The sequence below is a fragment of the Acinonyx jubatus genome, chromosome E1 (genome assembly GCF_027475565.1).
Source record: "Acinonyx jubatus isolate Ajub_Pintada_27869175 chromosome E1, VMU_Ajub_asm_v1.0, whole genome shotgun sequence".
Classification (NCBI taxonomy): Eukaryota; Metazoa; Chordata; class Mammalia; order Carnivora; family Felidae; genus Acinonyx; species Acinonyx jubatus.
In genome coordinates, this window is record NC_069397.1 from 59,386,651 (window position 1) to 59,404,191 (window position 17,541).

The 17,541-nt window shown below is 57.4% G+C and overlaps 1 protein-coding gene across 10 annotated transcripts in view; it reads right to left on the reverse strand.

The window, feature by feature from the left end:
- CCDC57 (coiled-coil domain containing 57) overlaps positions 1-17,541 on the reverse strand; it is a 102,519-nt gene that overhangs the window by 63,133 nt on the left and 21,845 nt on the right. For 9 of the 10 annotated variants that reach the window (XR_008293946.1, XM_053211502.1, XM_053211499.1 and 6 more), the window contains 6 exons: positions 17,267-17,424; positions 17,102-17,176; positions 13,173-13,373; positions 9,335-9,493; positions 5,145-5,307; positions 4,400-4,528 (listed from right to left, as the gene is read on the reverse strand). Coding sequence is in view for 9 of the 10 variants with exons in the window: in XM_053211502.1 (XP_053067477.1) it covers positions 4,400-4,528; positions 5,145-5,307; positions 9,335-9,493; positions 13,173-13,373; positions 17,102-17,176; positions 17,267-17,424 (885 nt within the window). In the remaining variant the exon portion in view is untranslated. The remainder of the gene's footprint in view (positions 1-4,399; positions 4,529-5,144; positions 5,308-9,334; positions 9,494-13,172; positions 13,374-17,101; positions 17,177-17,266; positions 17,425-17,541) is intronic. The other variant, XM_053211500.1, reaches the window with a different exon arrangement.

The following is a 17,541-nucleotide window of genomic DNA, read 5'->3' on the forward strand; positions in this document are numbered from 1 at the left end:
GTGACAGATGCCAGTCACCTCAGCAGCTGCTGGGAAGAGGAGGGCCACATGGTAAAATACACAACCATTTGCGAAGTGTCTTGAAGAATTACAATGACATGAAACATAATGATTGGAGAAATGAAAAAAAGGAATCCCAGTTATACAGCACAACACAGACTATACAGAAACAGCACGTGCACAGGGACACATACCGAGATCCAGAGAGAGCAGTAACTAGGAAAACACCAGAGGGGTGCCTGGGTGGCTCAGTCGGTTGAGTGACCGACTTCGGCTCAGGTCATGATCTCACAGTCCGTGAGTTTGAGCCCCGCGTTGGGCTCTGTGCTGACAGCTCAGAGCTTAGAGCTTGCTTTGGATTCTGTGTGTCCCTTTCTCTCTGTCCCTCCCCTGCTGATGCTCTGTCTCTTTCTCTTTCAAAAATGAATAAACATTAAAAATAATTTTTTTAATAAAAAAAATAAAAAAGAAAACACCAGAATGCCAGCACGGTGCGACCATGTGCGACCTCCGTGTCCTCAGGAGTGGTAACACGCCCCCCACGCCCTGCGAGCAGGCTCCCCCAGCTGGTGCCAGCAGCGGGCCAGGTGCTGGGTCACAGGCCCCCTTTAATGCTTCACAAAGAGCCCGCATCAGATGCAGGAACTGACGCTCGAGTTAACGAGGGGTGACCCGGCCACCACGCTGTCCGTGCTGCCGCCACCTGCTCAACCCGCCACCCTGCTCCAGGCACTCGCTCGCGTCTCACAAAAGCGCCATGGAGGCCGCACGGGAGCCGAGCTGGACCCCGGGTCCACCTGGTCCCCAAGGCCACTCCCCTAAACTGAAATTGTCGAATTCCCGCAGTGGCCACACGTTCCCTCTCCTTCCAGAAGTAAGCTAGCTCTTCTACTGAGCGCGGACCCAGCTTTCCCACACCCCTTGTCGAGGCATCGAGGCCTTCGCGGGCTCTGCTCTGCACCTGCCCTGCCTTCCAGCCTCGACTCCTCTGCCCCCCCACTCACCGCTCACACTGCTGACAGGAGGGGCGACCTGTTTTCCTGCTCTCATGCCCGCCACCGCATTCCACACCTGCTGCTGGGCAAAACCTCACAGCTGCTCCCTCGCGGGCACGACGGCAGAACCCGACAGCCCTGGCGCTGGCCTGGCCCCACTCAAACGTCCCCTCTGCCACACGTGGGGCAGGGACCACCCTCACAGGGCCTTGGCTTCCTCGTCTATGAAGTGAAATGACAGTATCAGCCCCAAAACCCCCGGGCAGCCCAGCCAGCCCCAGGAGGCACGACCTCACCTGTGATGCCGCATGGCGCCGGAGCCTCCGTGGCCCGGGCTGCGTTCTCTCCCCTGCAGCTCTGCACGGGGGGGGCCTGCCCTCTGGAGCCTGGGATTACCACCGGGGGCGTGACTGATGCGGTCCCCGCTGAGGCCCCACGCGCACCTCCGTGCCGAGCGGTGCCAGTGGGAAGGGGCCGCCACACAGGTAAGACGCAGCCGGGCTGCACAGCGGGGACCTGACGGCTCATCCCCCCAACTTTTCCTTAGACACCCCGCCCGCTGTCCCTGACCTCGTATTTGCCCAGGACCCGCCTCTACGCCTGCGAGGCAGCCTCGGCACCAACGTGCTGACACCCACGAAGCGGGAGCACAGGCGCCCCGCCTCCTGCAGGGCTCGCATCCAAGGCTCATCCCACCGTGTCAGCCCGACCCGCGCACAGCTCCCACCCCCGGTCCCGGCTCTGAGACCGCAGCGGCATGCCAGCTGGCGCCTGCACACAGCCCTGGGGCGCGTCCTGCCGCGTCCCGCCTGCCTCGGCTCCCGGCCCCCAACACGGGGTCAAATGCGTGCGGGTTTGTGGACAGGAGTGAAGTGTTTTCTCGGCGTGGCTGGCGGGCTACAACCTTCTCGGCGGGACTCCCGGCGCCCAGCCCGCCTCGAACACCAACCGCGGGCTGAGTGCCATCCTTGGAGGGCACGGCCAGAGGCCCCGGGTTCCCCCGGGTCCCCCCCCCCCCCGCCACTCCGCAACGAGCACGGGCCACTGCCAGCGAGGACGGGAGCTGCGCGCTGTGCACCCTTGGCCTGGCCCACGTTCCCCCGGTGCAAGAAGGGGCCCGGTCTGCATGCGCCCCCGCCCCAGGCTGACACGGCGGGTGGGAGAGGCTGCCCCGCTGGGAAGGTCTTCCCAAGCACTTCCGAAGAAGCTCCGTCACCCGGCACAACTGGCTGAGTGGCTTTTCATGAAGGGATGGAGGTCAGACTACTGAACAAAGGGCCCTGGGACCAGGAGGATGGGGTCTGAGGCGGGGTCAGGCCGGCACCTTCCCATGTGGGCTTTTCCCAGACCTCCCAGCAGCCTGGCGACACGGCTTCCCTCAGGGGCCCCGAGGCGAGCCCCACGACGGGCCGGGGTTCGGGGTTCGCTACGGGACACACGCCTCAGGCTGGGAGCAAACCTCGGAGACTCTGGTGAGACTCCTTCCTCCCTCCTCCAGCTTCTAGTGTTTACCAGAGAACTTTGGTGTCCCTTGGTTTGGGGCCACGTCACTCCCACCTCTGCCTCTGTCGGCACGTGGCCCTCTCCCTGCGACTCTGTCTTCCACGTGGTGTTCTTTTTATAAGGAGGCCGGTCATATTGGATTAGGGCCCACCCTGCTCCAGCGTGACCTCGTCTGCGCTGGTTACATCCACACAGACCCTATTTCTAAGTAAGGTTGCATCTCAAAGAGCTGGCGGCTAGGACTGGAGCCTGTCCCTTCGGGGCCACCATGCAAGCCACAGGCATCTCAGTCAGCGTCAGGCGCTGGCCAGCTATCCGTCAGTGAGATCTGTGTGGGGAGAAAACGGCCACGGCTATATGTCAGGTGGCTCAGACACCACGGGTGAAGCTGCATGTCTCTGGGATAAAGTCTAACCTGTTAGTTCTGCCCTCCCCGGAGAGACCCAGGCTTCAGTCACAAAAGAGCCCTTTGCTGCACCCTGAGATATCCTCCTGGAGGTCTGATGACACGCTGAATTCTCCAAAGTCAGCACCAAAACCGACAAAGCTAGCAGGACAGGAAGCCTTATTTACAACTTTTAAAATGAGGAAGTGATCTGGCTCTGGGGCCAGCGACGTGGCAGGAAGGACACCGGTGTCCCCGCCACCCACTGATCCTTCCCCACGGGCCTTCCCACCCTGTGATGCCGAGGACTGAAGAAACCTCCGCCTCCAGCACCACGTTCTCTCTGGGGCAGAGGCTCCTGCCCAGATGCCCACACAGACACGGGATCCGTTTCCTGCGTTCTGACAATTCTCACGAGTGACCATGACAGAATCATCAAATGTCCCCTCTGACTCTGTGCTAGAACCTAAAACCCTTGAGACAAGTAGAGGTTCTGGCTTCTGCACACAGGTCAGGACAAGTTACTGATACCCTTTTGCTTTAGTGATCTCTGTACCCAGTGTGGGGTTCGAACTCATGACCCTGAGGTCAAGAGCTGCACCCTCCACTGACTGAGCCAGCCAGGTGCCCCAAATTACCAACATCTTAACACTGGTCAGAAGCCGGGTCTGCAGACCTGTGGCCACTGCATCATCTTAGAGCAAACCTTGCCCACCCGGGTCCCTATGACCAGCTAGAAGTCCAAGCAGCTGCTGCCTTTGGGGTGAGCAGGGGGCCAACGGAAAGGGGTGCGGCCAACTTTCCAGGGTGACAGACATGCTCTGCATTTTGTTGGAGGGCTGGGCCCATGGGTCCTTCACGTCAAACTCACTGACCTGTGCCCTGAAGGTCTGTGCATTTTGCTGCATATAAAGCAAGAAACAAGAACTCTTCACAGGCCTGGAGGAGTCTCCCCCTACCAGCCCCTCCTGCTCTCGCCACCCCAGCCTCAGGCTGCCCCTGCCCCCCGACCATGGCCCTCGGGCATCCGGGCTCGCAGCCCAGCTCCGCTCCTTGCAAACTGTTACGCGGGGTCCCTGCGTCTCTGGGGCTGCGGCACTGGCCTTAGCGTCAGAGGACCCAGGGCCACAGACGAGGCTCTCGGGCAGACCTGGCACAGAGAGGCACTCGGGCAGCACCCAGATGGCGGAGATGGCGGCACACGGCGACCTGCCGCGACAGCTCCGCGGATAAAACACGACCTCACGCTAGGCGTCTGCGTGGTGTGATGTCTGAAGGCGGGGTCTGAGATTTCAACGTGGGGTCCGCTTGAAATCTGGACTCTGAGTCCAGAGTCACCTCAGCTCCTTCAGGTGTCAGACTGGCCCCCGTTGCGCCGACACCTGAGGAGACTTGGTGCCGCTGGGACCGCTCTCCCACCACCACGGCTGGGGGGGCGGGGGAGGCGCAGGAGAGGGCTGGGGAGCGGCGTCCCCGGGGGAGGCTCAGGGCGGGGGGCAGCCGTGCCGACCCGCACCTCCTTCTCAGGAAGAAGCCCGCGTGTCCTCAACGCCTGCACGGCTTGGTCTCTCTCAAGGGTCAAGGCCTTCAGCACCACCTCCTGGTCACACAGCGTCCGCTCTGTCTCCTGGAGCTTGGCAGCAACCTGGGGAGACATGTGGGAGTCGGTTCGTGTTGGAAGAGTTATGAGGCTCCCGGGAGCAGCGAGCAGGCGCATGAGGGAGCGGCCCCCCCGGCCCAGGACCAGGCGGCGGTCGGGGCTGGCCGGGCAGCAGCATCAGGCTCGGGGTGCGGCCCTTTCCGCCCGGTCCCCTGTGCACAGGGGGCAGGGATCCTGCTGGCACTGTTTTCTTAATGGGAAACAGGCTAACGCAATAAAAAATGAAACAGCCGGGGGTGCCTGGGTGGCTTAGTCTGTTGAGCGACTGACTTGATTTCAGCTCAGGTCACGATCACATGGTTTGTGGGTTTGAGCCTCGTGTTGGGCTCTGAGCTGACAGCTCAGAGCCTGGAGCCTACTTAGGATTCTGTCTCTCTCTCTCTCTCTCTGCCCATTCCCTGCTCACGTGCATTCACTCTCTCGAAAAGAAACAAATGGGTAAAAGGCTGGTGGGCAGGACAGGGACACCTTCCGCTGAATTTTTGTTGTAAGTCAAACTGCTCGGCGGGGTTCGCGAGCCCAGAGCCGCCTCCCCGCCCGCCCCCCCCCCCACTGGTGCCACAGCGCAGGAGGGAGTGCGAGGGCCATGCGGGGCACAGACCTGGTCCCGCGCGGCAGTCAGAGCCTGCAGCAAGTCCTCAGACGCGCGGTAGTGGTCCCTCTCGCGACTGTCACAGCGGTGTCGCCAGTCCAGCTCCAGCTGCACCTTGTCGCGTTGCAGGCACTGTTCCCGCTCCGCCGCCGCCAGCAGCTGCTGCTTATACCTGCGGGGACGCCCGTCCCGTCGCACGCGAAAAGCAAAGGTGTGTGGCAGGTGGCAGAGCGCGGGGAGGCACCACCACCCGCACTCGGGTCCCTCCCGGGCCCCCGCTGGGCCGGCCCGTGTTGGCCCGCGCTTGCTGACACGCGACGGTCTCACGGCACGGCAGCCGGGACGAGTCTCTGCCGTGTAGACACGGAGGATAAGTGGAGTCTACGGGCAGCCTCGGGGTCAGAGCCGGGCAGACAGCAGGGACGCCCGGGAACCGAGGAGACCAGCACCACAGAAGATCAACCTCAAGAAAGAGAAGAACCAAGAAAGAGAAGGGAAGAAATGAACAAACTTGAGGAAAAGCACGAAAGCTGCTTCCACTGGAGAAGGTGCGAGGGTCTCGGAGCTGCGGAGAGCGACCCTGGAGAGCTCGGGGGCGTGTGCAGCACAGAGCACACGGAGTCGCAAGGCCAGAGAGAGAGACCCCCGAAAGCCAGCAGCCCCACGTCCACGGAACGCGGGTCTGCAGAGGTCCCAGCAGAGGGGACACAGGAGCAAACCCGGCGCCATGGGGGCATGCGCGTCCTTGGGCTGGAACGGGGCAGCGCACGCCGTGTGCAGTGGGCACTGGGGGTGGGGGGGGGGGAGCAAACTTGAGGGTGAGAGAGCGAGCGCCAGCCCGGCCCTGGACTTCTCGCCCGCCACGCGGTGGGGGCCTCTGCACACGTCTCCCGAGTGTGACCGGGTCGTGAGCGCGGGGGACAGGCAGCCCCTGTTTAGTGAGGCCCTGGAAGACCCCGTCCTGCCCGCTGCAGGGGGGCTCCTGCCGGCCTTGCAGAAGCAGCCGCGGGCCCCGACGGTCGGGACCTGAGGGCGCCGTGTGCAGGCTCTATGCCGCCACCGGCTGCGGCCGGAACAGAAGGCAACGCGGGCGGGAGGAAGCGGACAAGCCCCGACACTCTCCGCACAAGGGCACCGCATCCGACCAGCGGGCCTGGCGAGAGGCGCAAGGAAGCGAGAACGGCCCGGAAACAAGAGGGATGGGACCGCGTCGTGAATATGATCGGGGACAGAAAGCAACCACACACGTAAGATGGAGAAAGGTGAAAATGAAAACTCCTCAGCCTCAGTGGGCCGATCACACACGGCAGCGAGAAAGGCCGCTGACCGAGGGGATGCTAACGCATGGGCACCTGGGACTCCCAGGAGAAAGGGGGCAAGCAGAGAAAGGCCGGTGGAAGCCGCGGCAGGCGACGCACGCAGAACCTCACCTACATACACGAACAATCAAATCACCACAAACCAACGATGAAGGGAAAAACACGAATCAGGAGGAAAAGGCACAACACGTGTGGAGGAACAAAGGGTGCCTGCGGAACCCTCCTGAGAAACAACGAGTGCCAGGAGAGAACAAGTCGTCTTCAACGGGAGGAAAACACCACCAGCCAGGAATTTTCCATCGAGTAATAACACGCTTCAGAAAGAGAAGGCAAAGAAATTCGGACAAACGGGCTGAGTGCAAGGCTGCGCTGGGAGGGGCGTCAAAGGACGTCTGGGGGCTGAAGAAAGATTACACCTTATGGAAACTCTGAACTTGACTTTTCTCTAATTTCACTGTTTTTTTTTTAATTTTTAAAAATTTTTTATTTTTGAGAGAGAGCACGTGAGCAGGGGAGGGGCAGAGAGAGAGACAGAGAGAGAGAGAGACAGAGAGAATCCCAAGCAGGCTCTGTGCTGTCAGCAGAGAGCCCAAAGTGGGGCTCAAACTCACAAACCACAAGATCGTGACCTGAGACGAAACCAAGAGTCAGACACTTAAACTACTGAGCCACCCAGGTGCCCCTAAATTTGATTTTTAAAAAATGAAAAGCCATCAGAAATAAATATTGGAAAAAGCATAAAGCTTTTCTTTCAATTTTTGTCTTTAATTAAAAGACATTATCGGATCAAAGCAACAAAAACGACGTATCTATATATGTACACAAAAGTAAAATGTTCGACAACAGCAAAGGAGAGTGAAGAGAAACAGGAGGTTGTAAGGATTTTATATTACGTACAAAGAGCTAGACGTTATTAACGGCAAACTATGCATTCTGTGAATCTTAAAACAACCATGAAATAAATAAAAAAGTTTATATAAGACAACGGTGGAAATAAAATGGAATCCTAAAAAACACTCAACTGTTTATCCATTTATTTATTTATTTATTTATTTATTTTTAAATTTATTTGTTTATTTTTGAGAGAGAGAGAGAGAGAGAGAGAGAGAGAGAGAGGAGGGAACGAACAGGGGAGGGGCAGAGAGAGAGGGAGAGACAGACTCCCAAGCCAGCTCCCCACTATCAGCTCAGAGCCTGATGCGGGGCTTAAACTCACAAACTGTGAGATCATGACCTGAGCTGAAACTGAGAGCTGGACGTTTAAACAACTGAGCCAGCCAGGCACCCCCTCGACTGAGTTTTTAAAAGGCAGAGAAATTAAGGAACAAAAAATACGAGGAAAATACAAAACCAACTGCAGGTTGGCGATTTAAACCCAAACACATCAATCCTGGCATTAAATTAAATGATCTAAACGGTCCAGTGTATGGGCAGAGCTGTCAGGGGAGACAGGAAAAGCAAGACACAGCACGCGCGATTGGTAAGAAATGCACTTGACCTCAGCACAAGTCAGAGTCAGTGCGTGGAAGGGTGTGCACGCAAACACCAGGCAGGAAGCACCCAAGTGGCCGTGCTGACATCAGACACAGCAGACAAGCAAGGAGGAGGACTATCCAGAATAAAGACAGCTGCGTCCTGCTAATCGAGGGGCAGTCACCAAGAAGCCACAGCAACCCAGGACGCCTGGCTGGCTCAGTCAGAAAAGCGTGCAGCTCCTGATATCGGGGTCAGGAGTTTGAGCCCCACGCTGGGTGCAGAGATCACTTACATCAGTAAAATAAGATAAAATAAAATAAATAAAAGAAGCCATAACAATCCTAAATGCAAATGCATTAATAAAAGACTTTGTGACTGGGGCGCCTGGGTGGTTGAGCGTCCGACTCTTGACCTCGGCTCACGTCACGATCTCACGGTTCGTGAGTTCAAGCCCCATGTCGGGCTCTGTGCTGTCAGTGTGGAGCCTGCTCGGGATTCCCCGTCTCCCCCCTCTCTCTGCCCCTCCTCCCCCTTTCGTGCTCTCTCTCAAAAGAAACAGACTTAAAGAAAAGACCGATACAACTGATACGCCTCCAGCCAGACGGATCCAAAACAAGAGTGGACGTTACCGCAGATTCTGCACACGTCAGAGACGAAACACACAAACACGATACACAATTTTATGCCACTGAAGTCAACCATTCGACGAGATGGGCAAACTCACTGAAAGACACCAATTCCCCAAATTGAGACAGAACAGAAAACCTGCAATAAATGTCCAAATAAATACCACGGGAAGCCAGATGCTGCATGACTCCGTTGAGACGGAATCGCGGGCGGGGCAGAAGGGACGCGTAGCGGCGGGCCGGCGCAGGTGGGCGGCGGCCGCGAGGCGTGAGGACATGCCGGACGGCGGGAAGGTTTCGGGTCCTGACGACAGGCCTGCTTGACAGGTGTTCGTGCTGGTCAGGACTCCAACCGCACAGCCGAAACAAGTTTCCTTTCCTCATAGCTAAGTTACTCCTCAAGAAAGAACGTGACCCTCACTCCAGCGTTCATCCACTGGATGCGAGGAGACGGGGGTGGGACAGGACACACGAAGAGGTGCTTCCCCACACAGGACGGGGCAGAAGAGCTGCCGCGGCACCGGCTCCAGACCCGACACCACCTCCGGGGAAAGGCCTCCGCTGGCCGCCCCCATCAGCCCCTCCTGCTGGCTCTCCCTTCTCACAACCAGACACTCCCCTTCTCTGTCCTGTTTCTCGTCTTTTCCCCACAATCGGATGTGAGGCCAGGGCCTCGACTCCGTTCCCTTCTGTACCCTTAGCACCTAGAATGGCACCCGGCCCCCCACGGGGCGCGCAGTGAGAAGAGCATCTCGGGAACGTCCCCGGGGGCAGTCACCTTCCGACGTCCTGCTGGCACCTGGCCAGCTGTGCCTTGAGCTCCACTGCCTCTTCCTGCAGCGCCTGAATCCGAAGGTCCTTGGAGATCAGGTCCTTGGACAGCTGGGCGACCTGGGCATCCCAGCCCGATTTTAGAGCCGACGCCTCTTCACGAAGTCTGCACGAAGGAGGGAAGCTCTGTGAACGTGGGCGTGGAGCTCACTCGCTTGCTCGCTCAAGCTTTCCTGTACACGGCGCCCCGAGCACACAGGCTCACACGCGCGTGCGGCCCTCAAAGGGCACGCTGCACACCGGAGCCTCTTCCACGTCAGGGTGGAGACCTCCTTGCCTAGATTAGGAAACGGTCCCACGCGAGACGTATCCACCATCCGTGCCACCCACCCAGCCGTCGACTGAGCACCTACAACGCGCCAGGTCCGTGCCAGACGTGCAGGGAAAGGCGAGCCACGGAGGCTGGCAGAGCCCGCGGTCTTGAGGTGGTGCCGTGTGGCTCACCTGGGCCACGCCGCACGCAGCCCCTCAACATGGAGATGCTCACTACAGGTTTTCAAACTGAACAGTAAAACAAGGTTGTACAGGAACCCCTACGCCACCTGGTAGAATCACTACACTTGGATAAATATCCCAAAAAGAAAAACTTTAGAGACGACACCTAGAGATACTAACTAGCTAGGGAAGCGACAGTCTTGACGCACAAAAGGCCGCCTGCTGTGTGTTGACCCCGTTTGTGGCCCTGGCCCATTTCCTTCCCCATCCTCACGGGGAAAGGCACAGAACCCACACCTCCAGAGGAAATCAAGGCTGACCAGTGGACATCAAGATTCCGCGGGCTGTACCGCTAACCTGCCTGGAAACAGCATGGAATAAATCTGGAGTCACAGACATTCTCAAAGGAGTAAGAAAGGCTGTCGAGTACAGAGTTTCCAGCGCCATTCTTAGCCACAGGAAAAAGTCCGTTTTTCTTCACATACGTTGAACAAATTATTTCTAGTACAATCCGTACAAACTCATGTTGACCTCTTACCTGAGACAACCTGTCCTAAGATCACAAAGGGCTGCTAAAAGTTGGAAACCAGTTAAGACACCTGCAGGTGACAGGAGAGGAGGGCTCGGCCCCAAGGCCAAGCTCTGGGGGGCGCCCCTCGGTGTGCGCTACCCTGGAGCTGCATCCCCGCGGGATCTGGGCCTCGGCACCGAGTGTCTGACGTGACGGGGGACGTAAGCGATCTCCTCCGGCTACGCTGTTGGCCACATGTCACGGAGAAGCTGGATGGACACAGAACACCCGGGACCCGATCTGGATTTCTAAAGTGAAACTGTGCTCATCACCCACCCGCCAGCAACTTTATTCTAAGGGGCAATGGATGCCAGCCAGCAGGTAAACCGGTCACCGGGGCTTTTTCTGACTTTCCAGGTGGGAAACAGAGCAGCTGGCCGCCCGGGAAGTCACCTGCCCAGGCCTCAAACAACATCAAGAGGCACGTCCTGTACGGACTTCCTCTTCTTCTCCCTGACGCTGCTCCTACCAAGTCCGTGTGTGTGTCGGGCCTCCCGAACCGCGAGAGAAGTCGCCAGAACTCTGGAACTATATTTTTATCTCTTCTCAGTTTCCAGCGAACACCCACCATGTTATCTGAATACCGCGAGGGTTCTGCTGCTCTCCCGAATGTGATCCTGGTTGGTGCTCCAACGTGCCAAGAGCAACCCAGCCCCGTGAGGTCCCCACTCTGGAACTGTGAGGATCCACCCTTCCAGGTCCTGGACCCCCGCAGTCAAGCACTCAGGCCCATGCTGTTCAACATGGGGCCACGGGCCACACACAGCTCCCGAGCACATGGCTGGTCCGAACCGAGATGTGGCTTCAAAATTTAGCACCAAAACAATACAAAATATCTCAGTAATAATTTTTGTCAGGTAAAAAATGATTAGTTTTTATACTGATTACTTGTTAATGCTGTGCAACACGACAGTATCTTGGATGCACTGGGTTAAATAATTTCCTCTATCTCTCTGCGCCTTAACCGTGGGCCCTGGAAGTGGCACGGCCTGTGTGGCCTGCCGTGTGTCTCTATCGTGGGTTACATGGCGGCACGGGGCGTGATCGGGTTCTCTCAAAGCCACCTTGGGGCCGCTGCTTCTCGACTGTGGCGTTCATCATCACAAATAGGCCGGACGAAGTAACAAGCCCAAAATACGGGCTGTTTTTGTTGCTGGTTTTCAAACAGCCTTTGTCTCAGTATGAAAGGGCAGGGACGGTCCCAGGCAGCACTGGGCCACAGCACACTCCCTGGGTCGCACGGAGGAACACAAGGAGGGACACACCGCAAGGCGAGTGCAGGCAGAAGGAGGCCGGCCCACGGCCTCCACGCGAGGCAGCGCTGTAGATCCCGACAGCGGCCACGTGAAGGGCCCCGGCAGAGCCCTCCCAGCAGGAGGGACAGCGGGAACACATTTGCCCATCACACTGTCCCTTCTGCTCCTCCAACTACTGCTGCGTGCGTTGAACAGATCAAACAACAAGACCACACGCTCCACCCAAGGAAACCTTCCTGGATAAGCTCGGACTTCCCTGTATTCTGTGGTTGTCAGAGCCATCGTCCTCCAAAATGGAAATGTAACTCGGCAGAGCCAGAAACATTTCCCAGACAGACAGGAAAAGCCAGTTGCTAAGGAAGGTGAACCCTAGAAATGACCGATTTAGCTGTCTTAACCATCGTCAGTAAACACAGCCTCTTCCTCACTGGCAGCCAGGAGACTGAGTCCAGTTCCAATGGTCCCGTGGGCACACACACCAGCCTGGACACTGTGCACAGGCGAACACGACAGCTTACGTGGCGTGCTTGGCTTACGTGGCGTGACTTGGCTTACGTGGCGTACTGGAGAGAAAAATGGGTTTAAGAAGAAACCAGTTGACGGAGAAATTAGAATCTTTGTGCAAAGCAGCGCATCCGCTGTGGAAAACGGGGTGGTGGTTCCTCAGAAAGTTAAATGCAGAATTACCATGTAGCAACTGACCTTCTGGTATATCCCCAAAACAATTCTAAGAAGAGACCTGAATAGATATTTGCACACCCACGATCACAGCAGCACTATTCACAATAGCTAAAACGTGGAAATGAGCCAAATGTCCGTTGACAGATGGCCGGAAAAAGAAACTATGATCCCATCCACACAACGGAATATTACTCAGCCATGAAAAAGAAGGGAATCTTTGGGGCTCCTGGGTGGCTCAGTTGGTTGAGTGTCTGACTCTTGATTTTGGCTCAGGTCATGATCCGAGGCTCATGGGATCCAGCTAAGCGTGGAGCCTGCTTAAGATTCTCTCTCCCTCTGCCCCTCTCCCCTGCTCACACTCTCGAAAGTAAAAAAAAAAAAAAAAAAAGGAAGGGACTCCTATCAGAGGCTACAACATGAACGGACCTTGAAGACATCTTGGCAAGTGGAATGATCCAGTCACAAAAAGGCAGGTACTATAGGATCCCACTCATATGGGGGACCTGCAGGAGTCAAGTTCACAGAGACAGAGAGGAGATGGTAGGCCCCAGGGCAGGGGGAGGGGGGAGCTGGGGTTTAGCGGGGACAGCGTCCACTTTCCGAGACACAGTCTGGAGACGGACGGCGGTGGAGGCTACACACAAGAACGCGCATGTGCTCCGTGCCCGCAAACTGTGGCTTCAAGTGGTTAGGACGGAAAATTTTATGTTGTGTGTATTTTACCACAATGACTGCATACCTAGCAAGGACACCATTTCAAAAAAAGAAAAGGACGAGAAACGGTGGAAGACTACAACCAGAGAGCCCCAGGAACGCGCCCAGGCCCGCCCGCCCACACTCACTTGTCCATGGCGGCGTCCTTCTCCTTCAAGGCCTCGGCCTGCCTCCGCTCTGCCCTGCGGAGCTGCAGCTCGAGGCTGTCGCCGTGGGCCTGCAAGTCCAGCGCCCTGGCCTCCAGCGCCTGCAGCTGCTCCACGTGGGCACCCTTCACAGCCACCAGCACCGCGTCCTTCTCCCTGGCCAGGTGGTCCAGCGCCTCGTGCCTGAAACACAAGCAGGGGCCCCGGCAGCTGGCGTGGGCCCCGCTCCAGTCCCCAGGCACCTCGCCCGCGGTTTCCTCGCTCCTGCTCATACCCTGGACCTGGGGCTGTCGTGCTCATGTCCTCAGCCAAGGAAGCTCCAGCCCCCCAGCCGTGTGGGAAGCTCCGGCCCCCCAGCCGTGTGGACACTCGCCGGGTGGACACTGGCTGAGAGGCCCCTGGCCCGACTCTGGAGCTCAGCACCCCCGGAAGAAAAGCCCCGGAAGCCGGGGCTCCGGCAAAGCAGCATCACTAGCACCCTCACCGGTTTTCCTAGCAGCCCCTGAAGGTGGGATGTGGCCGTCATTCTCCATCAGTCCAGGACCCGGATGCCTTCCCTGCGACTGGGGACCGGGGGACGGCGGCCGCTTCTGTCTCTGCTGGGAGACGCCAAACTTACCAGAACTCCATCACCAGAACAGACGCCCGTCTTGACCCCACACCAAATTGGCAGGTGTCGTGTGCACATCTGACTGGCAACGCTCAGCCCTTTCTATGCTTTTATTCCACTTGGTTTCAGTAAAAAGTTGAAAGCCCCAAAAATATAATTCTAGTGGTTTCTTTTAGATTCCACCAGCATCTCCCGGTGAAATGGTGAAGCCTTTCTGTCAGGTCACATTATGTACTTTTCGTTCTAACTACAATCAAGCCTCATCTTACCCACCGTGCAACCTGGTCAGGATTTTCTACCTTCTATCGGCAAAGACACAAACACACGCTGGCTGCTGTGCCTGTGACTTTTTGGCAGCACATGCCCTTCTCTGCGTCAAACCAGGAAAGTCCGATCGTGACGGCTGGTGAAATGAGTAGTCATTTCCAACTGCACCGCGTGGTGGTGGTTACTCCTTCCGTCGCCGTGGCCCCATCTGCCGCCTGGGACGCTGCATCATCCCACGGCAGGTTCCGAGGCGAAGCATCCGCGTGTGCCGATAACGTGCTTTAAAATGTGCCAAGTATGGGGCGCCTGGGTGGCTCAGTCTGTTAAGCGGCCGACTTCAGCTCAGGTCATGATCTCGTGGTCCGTGAGTTCAAGCCCTGCGTTGGGCTCTGTGCTGACAGCTCAGAGCCTGGAGCCTGCTTCCCGTTCTGTGTCTCCCTCTCTCTCTGCCCCTCCCCCGTTCATGCTCTGTCTGTCTCTGTCTCAAAAATAAATAAATGTTAAAAAAAAAAAAAATTAAAAAAAAAAAATGTGCCAAGTATACTAGCGCGAATTTGTCTTCGTCTGGACCGCTTTAGGACGTGACATTTTACGAGGTGTGTCCTAGAATTCTCGGTGTTTCAATGACACTCCTCCAAACACCGACAAATTCACTTGCTTGGACTGAAAAATGAAGAGATACGGTCTCGCAGAGCCGCCTGACCAGCTAATGGTTTCACAGCGAAGGTGGGTTTTGCTGTTTAGGTGGCCTGGTGAACGTTCTCCCTAAATCTGCAAGCTTGAGGTCTTAGAGAGAAATGGTAAAGCTTGCGACAAAATAAAAACCATCCTACTGTGTAAACATCGTGTTGGCAGACGTGCTCGAGTCACAACGTCCCAGCTTCCCAGACACAAAGTGTCGCTGAGTGGAAAGACACCTGGTCTATGGAACGGTCACAGAGTCAGTCTTAAAAAAGCCTCTTATCTAAGCTTCCGGAAACAGAGAACGTGGACAGTCCTGCTGACCATACGCAGACACGTGGCCAGCCACAGACGTGGAGGCGCTGCCACATGAGCAGCAGACACAGGACACGACACCATCCCGGACGAGAAGCCAGCAGGTGGATCCAGGCACGTAACCGGAAGGCGCTCAGAGCCCAGGAGATGCGGCAGAGAACCCACCTAGCTGCCCCCTGGCCGTGAGCGTGACGAGGTGGCCAGCCCCACACAGTCTGCTTGCAAACTGAAGTGGGGACGTCTTGCCTCCTGAGAGGGGCGTTCCTAAGGAGACTTTACAGTTTACTTAGTAATTACTGACTTTTATGGTATGTTGTTCTGTAAAGTACGTCCTATCGTAAGACCTGCACTTAGAACCCTCTCAGAACACCTAAAGCCTGGTGACCCCAGTCAATGTCGTTTTCAGTTTACGTAAATCTACATATTGTTGTTAGAGGTGACGGAGTGCAAATTTCTGAAGGGCAAACAAATTCATTATATTCGGACAAAGGTCCTGAGGAAGCCAGGTAAAAATGGGAGTTCGGGCAGAAGAAAAAGGAAAGTTGTGCGTAAGGCTGGTTCACGTACTTTTGAATCAATGGTAGGGATTGTTTCGATACGTTTTAGACAGTAACCAAACAGTTTTACTTCTTGTTCTTTCAAGAGACTTTATCTTCAAGTCATCTCTCCCCCCAGCGTGGGGCTCGAACTCACCACCCTGAGACCAAGAGCTGCACGCTCCACGGAGGGAGCCAGCCCGGTGCTCCTGAACACTTCTACCTCTTGATGCCAACAGTTCTGATACGCTAAAGATTAGGGGCGCCTGGGGGGCTCAGCCAGTTAAGTGTCTGGCTTCGGCTCAGGTCACGATCTCACGGTTTGTGGGTTCCGGTCCCGCCACTGGCCTCTGTGCCGACAGCTCGGAGCCTGGGGCCTGCCTCGGATTCTGTGTCTCCCCCTCTCTGCCCCTCCCCTGCTCGCACTCTGTCTCTCTCTCAGAGGTAAGTTTTTTTTAATTATATTCATTTTTTAAATTATTTCACTTTATGATTCAAAAGACTCTGAAAGTGCCAAATCCTTCCACGGCCGCCCAAGCCAAAGGCCAGTGGCCACGGCGCGCCAAGCGGGAGGTCCTAGCACTCCCGGCCTACGGGTTCAGGAAGGCCACGTTCTGCAGTGCCTGTGGCACCCACACGCCACCAGCGGGAGCGCACAAGTGAGGCCCACCCTCTCAGTCGTGTGCGCAAGGCCCGGGCCGAGGTGGATGCAGGTCGATGGTGTCTGGAAGGCAGCTCCCAGCTCAGGGGGCTCTAACTCCGGGTGAAAACGGGCAGCACACGGGCTGTAAAGCTTTTCTCCTCTGCGAGCACGCGCTGCACAAACACCACGGCCACATGAATGCCCCCGGGTCGCCCTTGCTCCACAGCCCCCCCGCGTTCTCGCTCCCGACTAGCTTCCCCATGGCCACACGCGTGCGTCACATGCAGTCTCGTGCTGCTTCTCCGGAAAAGGGAACGGGAGGCAGTCCCGCAGCAGCTGGACGGCCTGACCCACGCTGCCCCCTCGGGCTCGCCCGGGCTGCTCCCGAGGGCACGGGCTCGCCCAGAAGCCTTGTGCCTTCTCTGCGCCCTCCTCGTCCTGCTGGCCTCACACGCCTCAGCCTGGGCGGGCCACCAAGCGCTTCGTTAGGGTCGCTGCCCCAGGGGGCCCGCCGCCTACCCACTGGGCCACCCCGACACCCGGCAGGCAGCGGGGGGCACACGGCCCACACCGAGGTAAGCGATGAGCGTTTCGGCAGGAAGAGGGGGCTCCTGAGAAGCCAGAGGACACGGGGCCGCAAGGAAAACGAGAGGCGCCCTTATCGCTACAGTGACGTTTGTTGCTGCAATCTACAATTAACAAACTGGCCGATACGACTTTTAAGTTTAAAAGTTTTGAAACGCCAAAAAGCCTGAGCACCACTGAGAAAATCCCGAACGGTGAGTTCAAAGGCCAGACGGCCCAGGTTGACGGCAGCCTCCGCCTGGACCCAACCCCGCGCGCCAGGGCGGACACTCACTTCCTCCTGAACGCCTCCTCCTCCTTCTTCCTGGCCTGCTGCTCCAAGTGAAGTTGGCCTTCTAAGTCCTTGATCCTGAGGCGGAGGAACGTTAGCGGGTAAAGCAGAGGGCCCCCCCCCGCCCCCCCGCGGGCCCAGCCCCAGGAGGCAGGCGCGGCTCCACACCGTGCGTCCTTGGCCGCCGCCAGGTCCCTGAGCTCTTGCCCGCTGCGCTGCAGCTGGTCCTGCAGCTCTGAGTTCGCGGCCTCGGCGCTCCGCAGCGACTCCGCGGCCTGTGCTGCAGCTTCCTTCAGAGCCGCGAGCTCCTTGCCCAACAGTTTAACCTTCGAGGGAGAGAGAATTCAATATGAGGCTGATACTGGAACAACCTGAGGAAACAGAAGAAACCTTACAATCCAAGAGGCGACAAAACCGCGAGGCCGTGCTCACGCGTGAGGAGC